This window comes from Scylla paramamosain, chromosome 11 (assembly GCF_035594125.1).
Source record: "Scylla paramamosain isolate STU-SP2022 chromosome 11, ASM3559412v1, whole genome shotgun sequence".
NCBI lineage: Eukaryota > Metazoa > Arthropoda > Malacostraca > Decapoda > Portunidae > Scylla > Scylla paramamosain.
Genome location: NC_087161.1, coordinates 5512501 through 5522969, shown reverse-complemented (window position 1 = coordinate 5522969; position 10469 = coordinate 5512501). Strand labels below are relative to the sequence as shown.

The 10469-nt window shown below is 42.3% G+C and overlaps 1 protein-coding gene across 5 annotated transcripts in view; it reads right to left on the bottom strand.

Annotated features, from left to right (window-relative positions):
* Positions 1-4110: 4110 nt before the first annotated feature.
* LOC135104871 (carbohydrate sulfotransferase 11-like) overlaps positions 4111-10469 on the bottom strand; it is a 14781-nt gene continuing 8422 nt past the window's right edge. For all 5 annotated transcript variants that reach the window (XM_064012583.1, XM_064012584.1, XM_064012585.1 and 2 more), the window contains 4 exons: positions 9650-9782; positions 8374-8546; positions 7260-7403; positions 4111-6639 (listed from right to left, as the gene is read on the bottom strand). In XM_064012583.1, coding sequence (XP_063868653.1) covers positions 6412-6639; positions 7260-7403; positions 8374-8546; positions 9650-9782 — 678 coding nt within the window. In that variant the 3' untranslated portion in view covers positions 4111-6411. The remainder of the gene's footprint in view (positions 6640-7259; positions 7404-8373; positions 8547-9649; positions 9783-10469) is intronic.

The window sequence follows — 10469 nt, the reverse complement described above, 5'->3', positions numbered from 1 at the left end:
TCGCCCCAGCCTCCTCTCCTGGCTACTCCCTTCTGAGGCCTCGCCACTTCTCAGCCGTTGTGAAAAACTAACAGCCTCCCCTGACCTCCAACTGCCTCCTCGCCAGATCCACCTCCAGTTCATCCTCACGTCGCGGCCTGAAGGTACCTGTGTGTGTGTGTGTGTGTGATGCCTGTGTTTTATCGCATTTGGAGTTCAGTGTTAATAGGTGTGGTGGTTTGCCCACATGTGTGTATGGATTATGGAATTCTGACATGTACCTAAACTGAATTGATGGCTTCCGTTTTTTTTTTTTTTTTTCTTTTTTACCTACAACGTAAATAGGAAACTAGATCAACTTTGCGTCGGATTTTGTATAGCAGGTAATTAGTACACCGGTCATCAGTTCAGAATCTAAAGCACAACCCTGTTAAAATGCCTCAAACCAAAAATGCAGTTGCAGGAACAGGAATGACTGGAGAAACATTTCGTGAGAGGTAAAAGTTGGTTGAATCTCGGTCATGTGATACAGGATGGCACGGCGGCAGCCCAAAGGCACTGCAATCAAGAAGCCATTCAGGATCGAAGCTTCGTGACAGCGTGGGCGAAGCTTCGCGAAGAGGTGGTGGGACGTGGAGGGCAAAAGGGTGGGGGGGGAGCATGAAGGCGAGGCGAGGGCGGCGTGGCGGCTTGTAGGTCTTCCCACGCTGCCCTTCCTCGTCACTAGGATAGGTTTTTACAGCAGTATTGAAGAAAACACCGAGTTACAAGCATTATTGTCCGTTTTATTACAACTACATACAGTATAAGGCGCCTATACCTCATTTAGTCCCCCGCGAAGGATGGGTCTGTGACTAGTAAAAGCCAAGATCAAAATAGGGAACTTCTGATCCCGGCCAAGGCGAGGCGACCCTTTGTCGGCCAGGCGGGTGAGGCAGCGTTGGTGGGGATTGTGTCTCGCGCAAGGCAAGCAAGTGACGCCCGTTTTCTTTTAGTCGCCACTCGCAAAAGTAAGGGCACTTATCAACTAACTGGGTATCTTTTTTATTGCCTAAGTTTCATTAAGTTTTCTAAGCTCTATGGACGGCGTAGAAGTGGGAGATGCACGCGTCATGTTCACTGTACTCCGGCACTGTCATTTTGCCGCCTGTGGACACGCGAATGTATGAAGCTACACAGTCAGTGGCCGATGCTTTCACCTGCTAGCTGGCTTACTACATCCCACATTCTTATTCATTTCTAAGGACACCGGAATTATTGTGTCTGTACGAGTACATAAATATTACAGTACCACGTCTTTTCCCTATTTTTTCGGCCCGTATTCAGAAACACTTTGCTCTTTCACCACGATTATTTTCAAAGGACACTTATATGACTAACCGGGTTTTCAAGAGTGTTTCTCCTGTTAATAATACAGAAAACTTTTCAATATGTCACTATAACCGTAAAAACACCCTTAAAAAACGTGCCTCTTCAACTAGAGCCTTTTGAATGTAGTGGAGGCGCGGCGCGGAAATGTCTCAGAATACACGTCTCAAACAGTGCTGACATTAGAACAGTGGTTCTTAACTTGGGTTCGATCAAACCTCAGGGGTTCGGTGAGTCATTCTCATGAGTTCGGCGGAGGTGTGTATGCATGGTTCACTTTGTGTGTGTGTGTGTGTGTGTGTGTATATATATATATATATATATATATATATATATATATATATATATATATATATATATATATATATATATATATATATATATATATATATATATATATATATATATCTTTTTTTTTTTTTTTATTTATTTTTTTTTTCAACTACAAAGGGTTCGGTGAATGCACGTATGAAACTTACGGGGTTCAATACTTCCAACAAGGTTAAGAACCACTGCATTAGAATATTGGAATCAATGTACATAAGAAAATTTGTCCCTGAACTGAACAACACTCAGTCAGCCTGCCCTCTTTATATCTTTTGAATAATTTTTAAATCCCTTAATCCATTGTTATATATATATATATATATATATATATATATATATATATATATATATATATATATATATATATATATATATATATATATATATATATATATATATATATATCACACGCTCTTATTTGTCCACAGCTCCTTGACAATGGCATAGTCTCTGTACCGAAACGTTGGAATTAAAGATGTTTTACGTAGCTACACGGGTGCTTTTATTCATCTGCAAGATCCGGTTCCCCGCGGACCAGCCTGTCTCAGAGATACATGTCTTCATTGAACAGATACATTGTCAATTTGCTACACGTGTTCAGACATGACGGGAACACTTGGGCCAGTCAGCTGACGGGAGCATCGTCCATGGGCGTGTTCATATCTTTACGTGTCTCAAGATGGCTAAATTTCTGCGCCAGAGTCCATGAAACTAAGTACAGAAAATTGTATGAATAGTGCCCGTATAAGCTCTGCAAAGACCTCAGGTTATTATGTACTAAGAGACTCGCTCGCTAAAGGAAAAGGGGATAATGTGAAATCTAGAAGTCATGTCTAAAAAAAATTGAGATAGGACCAAAAGTTCAAGGAAATTTGTCTGTGTCGTCTGTGTAGCCATTTTGTCTTTTCATCTTACCAATTGCATTTATTGTTTCTGTCTGAGTTGGAGGCGGATTCCAACAGGACAAGACTGGGTAAGTTGATCAAGAGTGACGCACCGTGACAAGGGAGTCGTGAGGCGCCGCTGCAGAGCAAGGTTGGGCTGGCCGAGCCATTGCAGGGAGGGACTCACTGCAGTGGTCCAGTGGGTTGTCCCGTCTCCGTTTTACATCTTTTTTCTTTTCTTTCTTTTTAATTTTTGAACGGAAGGCAGCCATCGGACGAGGTCCTCATGCCTGCAAACCGGAGGGAGGGAAAGAGGAAATGGGAAAAAAATAACTGCTACATTTTTAAAGACATTTAAACTACTGTGAGAAAAACGTGTATTGTTGTTAGTTTTCAAGCTGTACAGGACCTGAACTTTTAGCGAAGTTGGCTTCGCTTCTCTCGAACAAATTAACGAAATTTTAATGAATTCTAGCATAACATCTGCGTATTTCTCCACGGGAGAGGCGACACAGGATTGAAATTTATTCACCGTATGCATTCATTTCTTTACTTTCTTTGCTTCTTCTTTCCCTTTCTCTGTCTGAGGCAAAGGAGACGCGCCGCAGAACCCTTGGACCATATTTTTCATCGCTCCGGGCTCTCATAAGGACTGTCTTCGAAGGCCACAGAGGTGATGAGTCGGGTTCTCAGTCATGGATGTTTGTCCATTAGGGATGCAGAAACCTTATCAGTCTATCACTAGAATCATGGAAACATATTTGAAAACCCTAATAACTCCATCAGAGGCCGCTAAAAGTGGAGACAAGACGCGAGAACATTTGAGAACACGGTCCAAGTTGAGTTTGAGAGTAGGAAGTAAACACGCTAGAAAAATTAACTACCTAGCAGGCTGCGGGGCTCAATAGTAACGAAGGAGCGTCGCGACAGTAAGGCAATTAGGTTGGAACACGTCCAGGCTGCAGCAGGCAGTGGCTTGAAGTGGCTTAGCGCTGCACGAGCGTTCATTATCTATGCACGACACTCGCAGGCAGAGGCAGACCCGCAGCGTCACTATTATTGCAGAAGCAGCGACGGCACCAACTCTTTCCCAAATGTGCCTCGTGGTGAAAGACATCGCACAGGTCACGTGGCCAGACATCGAGCAACCTGCCACGTTTCTCTTATTTAAGAGTCTTCCCTCAGTCTTCTTCTGAGGTAAGACGTGAACATCGCACAATGTAATGTGGTCAGGAATTGAGTAACCTGCCACATTTCCCTGCAGCGTTTAGTCCCCCCTCAGTCTTCACTCCTTTGATATATATATATATATATATATATATATATATATATATATATATATATATATATATATATATATATATATATATATATATATATATATATATATATATATATATTAAAAAAAAAGTTGTGTTCTGCATGAAAATGTTACAAATAATGTATACAGGTTACCGTTAGATGTAACAAACATACAAAAAAGTAGATAGCTCAAATAATTATAAACAGAGTAAGCAAGGAGATAGACAAGTTAATAAGTAAATTATGTAGTGAGAGAGAGAGAGAGAGAGAGAGAGAGAGAGAGAGAGAGAGAGAGAGAGAGAGAGAGAGAGAGAGAGAGAGAGAGAATAAAAAAGTCACACACTGCCAAGCTGCAACAAAGAAAACTAGCATGAATTTAGTCGTGTCTTGGGTGACTAAAGTAAAGTGAAGGAACGAAGAAAACGGAGCAAAATAACATGGCTGGAAGAGGAGGGAAGAAAAGAAACATCTCGTCATCAATAATGAAAACAAAGGAAAGAAAAAAAGAATATACTGAAAAACGAAAGAGGTAAATTAACAAAAATATTTGAATTACTAGCTTGAAGAATGAAATGAATAAATAAAGAAACTAAAAATTCTCAAAAAAAAAAATAAATAAATGAATAGCGGAATATCTCATCAAACTCATGTAAGAGAAAAACATTAATAAGTGAAAATCTTTAGAGAGAGAGAGAGAGAGAGAGAGAGAGAGAGAGAGAGAGAGAGAGAGAGAGAGAGAGAGAGAGAGAGCTCATTATGAGTGAAAAAAAAAATCGTATTCCCATAACAATAAATGCGACAACACTGAAACTTGTGTAAAAAAATTTAAAAAATAGACGATCGAAGTGAAAACGTAAATAACAAAGATTCAGTCGTTTATATATTTCACGTTTAGACTTGAGTCGTTCATTTTCATTTGTTTTCTTCTGGCGTTGCAGCAAATCAGGTCCTATACCTTTCTTTGTCATTTTTTTTTTATAGCGTCACAACAACAACAGTCCAATGATGATTCTTTTTTTTTCTCTCTCTCTTTTCTGACACAATAGGTATAAGAATGTAAGCTATTTTTCCCCTCTCTTTCTGGTAGCACATTATTAAGTCCTATCGCTTTTTTTTTTCTTTTTTTTTTTTTCTTTTTTGGCGTCATGATAATAATATAGTCCTGTGTTTTACTTTTTTGCCACATAAATGAAGCAAACCTTTCTTTTTCCAAACTTTTCTTTTTCTTTCTTTTTTTTTTTCTTCTTCTTTTGATGGGGACCGTCGTCACACGAATTAAATAGCATCTATTTTTTTTTTTTTTTCGTCCTTCTCTCTTCCTTTTTTTTTTTTTTAACGGACCCCACAATAATACAATCGAATAACCTTTTTTTTCTTATTTTAGGCGCCATGACACTTTTTTTTACCTGTATACTTTTTTTGCGTCATTTATTTATTTTCTTTTTTTTTTTCTTTGGCAGCATATAACAATTCTTTTTCTTTACCGTCATAACACCATCTTTTCTATTTTTTTTCCAGTATTGCATTTTCCTCTTTTCCTCTCTTTCTGGCGCTATTTCATCTTTTCCTTTTTTTGTTCACTTTTTTCCTTTTTTTGTTATTAACTCCTCAACTTTTTCCTCCTCTTTTTTTTTCACACCATAACACTTTCTCTTCCCTTTTTTTTTTTTTTTAGAGCCAAAATACTTTTTTCCTTTCTTTTCGACTTTATGATGACACATTTCTATCACGTACCCTTTCTAGTCCTCTCTCTCTCTCTCTCTCTCTCTCTCTCTCTCTCTCTCTCTCTCTCTCTCTCTCTCTCTCTCCTTCTTCTTCTTCTTGACGTAACACCAAGATCGCAAAACACTCTAATCCAGATTGGCAAAAAGAGAACAGGACCACTTTGTTAGGCTGGAGAAGAAACAGAAAAACAAAAAGACGAATAGAAAAAAAAATGTAAGAAAAATAAAGATAAAAATAACTACAGCAAAGTAACTAGAGAAGAAAAAGAGGAAGAGGGAAAGAGGAGTAGAAAGAATGGAGTAAGAGAAGGAAAAGACAGATAACTGCAGAAAAAAAAAATAGCAAGGGGAGGATATCTGTGTTGAACTAAAGAAAAGCAGAAAAAGAGAGAGAGAGAGAGAGAGAGAGAGAGAGAGAGAGAGAGAGAGAGAGAGAGAGAGAGAGAGAGAGAGAGAGAAATAGAAAAAAAATGAGTGAGAAAGGGGAAAGAGAGAGAACTGTAGCAAAATAGCGATGGTGGAAGAGAAAGGAGAAAGATGAGTAGAAGAAAAGGGGGTAAGACAAGGAAAGAAAAAAAAAAAGGATAAGCAAAGTAGCTAGAGAAGAAAAGGAGAAGAGGTTTAAAAAGAAAGGAGTAAGAAAATAACAAAAAATAATAATAACTGAAACAAAATAACACCCCAGGCCTGAAGAAGGAAAAGAAGAAAACGAGGGTAAAAAGAAATATTCAATAGATCCGGCAAGAAAAGGAAAGAGAGAGAGAACCGTAACAAAACAACACACAGACCTGAAAGAAAACGAGGAAAAGAAAACGAGAGTAAGGTTTTCAGGGGATCTGGTAGCCGAAGAGAAGATAGTCGAGAAGGAATGTCTTGTAGAAATTGAGGCGATGAGTGACAGGGAGGCGGCGGAGGTAATCTAGGGCCGTCTGACGCGAAGTGTGGGCGTTGCTGGCGGGTGGTGGGAAATCGTCAGCGTATTTCCCCGCGCCCATCCACTCCAGAGCCTCACGCCCCTCCTTCTCCAAGTTCTCGTATCTTCCTATAGCGTCGTACTGGGAGAGGACAGAGGGAGGGAATGAGGGAAGGGTGGTGGGTGGGTGTGAGAGAAAAAGAGAGTTGGATTAGGAGAGAGGAGGATGAGATGGGTAGTGGTGGTGGTGGTGGTGGTGGTGGTGGTTGCTGTTGTTGGTGTTGTTGTTGTTGTTTTTGTTGTTGTTATCTTGTTGCATTTGTATTTTTTTTGTTGTTGGTGTTGTTGTTACTCGTTGTTGTTGTTGTTGTTGTTGTTGTTGTTGTTGTTGTTGTTGTTGTTTTTGTTGTTGTTATGTTCTGATCACCTTCATCATCTTATTTTGTCCATTCACCACCTTTTTTTTTCTTTCTTTTCCTTTCCATCCATGTCTCCTCTTCACCCCTTTCTCTTCCCAAACTTGTTCCTCTCATTTACACATCTCATCCTTCCTCCTTTGCTTTCACACATCATTCCATATTTTTTTCTTCTTTCCCTCCTCCACCCCTTTCATCCTCTTTTCCCTTTATTTTTTCCTTTCACACACACACTTTTTTCCCCTTTTCCTTACTCCACACTCCCACATAACCTATCCTCACCACCCCTCCCTTTTCCTCCTTTCATCCCCCTTCCCTCCCGTCTCTGCCGCCCCTCCCCCTTCACCTGGATGAGGCAGGGGGCACACAGATCCACCGTGGGGCGCCAGTGTTCGTTCCTCTGCCCCTCCGTCCACGTGGTGCCATTCATGGGCGTCACCAGGAACTCCACAAACTCCTTGAAGGTTACGTCGTGTCCCCCACTTGTCACCTATTGGGGGAAGGGAGAGGTGATGAAGAGGAGAGGAGAGTAAGGAGGGAAGGTAAGAAGGAGAGTGTCAAGAAGGAAGGGGAAGATAGAAGAGGGGAAGATCAGAGGGGGCAGTGTTGCAATACGGTGTTAGATGAAGGAAGGGTGAGGAGGGATGGGTAAAGAAGGGAAGGAGGGATGGGGGGGTTAGGTGTGTTAGATGAAGGGTGAGGGAGGAGGGTAAAGAAGGAAGTGTGAGGCGAGAAGGATTGCAGGAGGGTGTAAGGGTGATATTGAGGAAGGGGATGGTGAAGGGAGGGTGATGGAGGGGAAGGATGAGGAGGGAGTCTGAAAGAGTGAATGAGCCTTAACTATCCTCACCCTTCTCTTTCAACACCACCTACCCCTTCTACACATCCCTCTCACCACTACCATCACCACCACCACCACCACCACCACCACCACCACTACTATCACCACCACCAAACACCTTCCCTCCCTCTCACCTCACTTTCACCTACCAGTCCTCACATATACCCCTAAACACATTTCCCTAACAAATTCGCATAAATTCATACACCCCCTCTCTCTCTTTCTCTCTCTCCCTCTCACTCACAGCCTCCCTCCCTCTTACTTATAACAAACATGTCGATTCTCTCTCCTGCGCCCTTTACCTCACACAACCTCCCTGTTTCTCTTACTCCTAACAAACACAAACCAAATCTTCCACGCCCTTTCATTCACGCATCCTCCCTCTCTCTTTCTCTTACTTACAACAATTACACCCCTTTTTTTCACTCCTTTTCACTCACAACCTCCTTCTCCTACTACCTTTTTCTTCCCTTTTCCTTATTCTTCCCTTTTCCTTTCCTTTTCCTTATTTATTTTCCCTTTCCTCTCCCCTTTCATCCTCCCTTCTCTTTCCTTTTTCCTTCCACACACTTTCTAATCTTCCACTCCTTTTCGCTCACAGTCTCTCTTACTTACTTACCTTGCCCCTCGCCATCCTCTCCACCTCCCTGCCAATGTGTTTGTGGAAATCATAGGAGCTTTCTACGTCCTCAGTCTCCAGCTTGTCCCTGTAGGCAGACACGACGCGCTCCAGAGGGTTACGAGTGAACAGAATCTTCTTAAAAGTCCCCAACATTGTCTCCCTTGCATCATCTGTGGGTTAGGGAGGGTGGTTAGGGTGTAGAAGGAGTGTGAGGGATGGTGTGGGTGTGTGGTGGAAGACTGGGAGTGATGGGGAGGTAGTTTAAGAATGGTGTGAGATTATGATGGGTGGTTTGGGTATAGAAGGGGTGTAAGGGTGGGTGTGGGTTTGTGGTGGAGGGTTGGGGAGTGGTGGGGAGGGTAGTTTAGGGATGATAAGTGTGTGCGTGTGTGTGTGTGTGTGTGTGTGTGTGTGTGTGTGTGTTTGGATAGGGAAATGGTGGAAGAGGTTGGGGAAATGGTGATGGAGTAGGAGGAGGAGGAGGAGGAGGAGGAGGAGGAGCGGAGGGAATGAAGAAGGAGCAGCAGGGGATGATAGAGGAAGAGGAGGAGGAGGAGGAGGGGGTAGGGGGAGTAGGAGGGGAAGAATAACAGGTAAGGTTATAGGATAGTTAGTGTATGTAGTGTGCTTTTTTTTTTTTTTTTACAATAGTAATAGTAATAATAGCTAGTTAATTTTAAATCACACTGAACGCACTGAAGCTCACTTTCCCTCACTTACCCTGGTCTAAGTTTATTTATCTATTCATGCGTGGTGATAAAGTTTTGGTTCTGGGCTAGGTGGTGAAGGAAATGCGGAAAAGGGTGGTGGAGCATGGGAAGATTGAAGGAGGAAGAGGAGGAGGAGGAGGAGGAGGAGGTGGGTGAATAGTGGTTGGGAAGAATAGTAGAGGAAGTTTTTTTATTAAGGGGGTGTAGAAGGTAGAAGGCGACGGAGAGGAGAAAGTACAAGAACAAGAAGAAGAAGAAGAGAAAGTATGCATCACATAAAAAGAATAATAAAACAAGATAAAAGGAGGAGGAGGAGGAGCAGGAGGAGAAGGAAGTAAGAATATAGTTGGAAGTTATGTTGAAAAAGGGGAAGAGAAATAACAAGAACAATAGGAAGAAAAAGAAAACGAACAAGAAGAAACAGTATACACCACAAGAGATAAAAAGACTTAAAAACAAACAAAATAAACAACAAAAACAAAAACCACACACGCACATTTTCACCTCAAGTCACCGCGTCCCTTCATCCCGCCCCTACACGCAAACCATCCCCGCATCACTACCTGAGAACTTGTCATTGCCGAGGGTGGAGAGCGTGGGCCCGTGAACGTACGCCCGCGGCAGGGACATGATCTCGTCTCGCTTCGCCGCCCTCACCATTAGGAACCAGAGCCTCTTCCACGACGTGCTGGCCACCTGTGTAAGGAGGTGAGGGGTGAGGCGAGGGAGTGCCGCTATCCTGCCTTTTAAGTCAGTCATCCATCTAACTGTCTCCGTTTTCTATGCGACCTTTTGCTTGTTTCCTTGTATTGTTCTGTTTTTGTTTGTTTGTTTCTTTCTTTCTCTTTCCTGATTATTTTTCTTTTATTTCTATTTTGTCTTCTTCCTCATACCATCTAATTTTTCTCGTCTTTTCTTCTCTCTCTCTTTTTTTCATATTTCATTCCTACTCATTCTCCCCATTCCCTTTCAATCTTTCTCTTCCTCTCACTCCCTTCCTTTCTTCCTCTCATTCATTCTCTCCCACTATTTCTCCTTTAATTTCTTCCTCTATCACTTCCTCCCACTCTTATCTCCTTCTTCCCCCTCGCACTCCTTTTCCTTCTCTCACCGCCTTCTCTTCTTTCTCCTCTTCACTCCCGCTTCTTTCTATCCTCCCACTCCCTCTTTCTCCCAACCCATCCCCCGCCTTTCTCCCCACTCCCTCTCTTTCCTCAACTCCCTCCCTCTTTCTCTCCCCCTTTCCTCCCTCACTTTCCCCACTCTCAGTCCACCCACCTGTATCCACCTCACCTATATCCTCACCTCACCTGTATCCACCTTCCCTGCCTTCCACTTTCTCCCCTCTCTCCCCTTGCCCAGTATCACTTTTCTCCTTCTCTC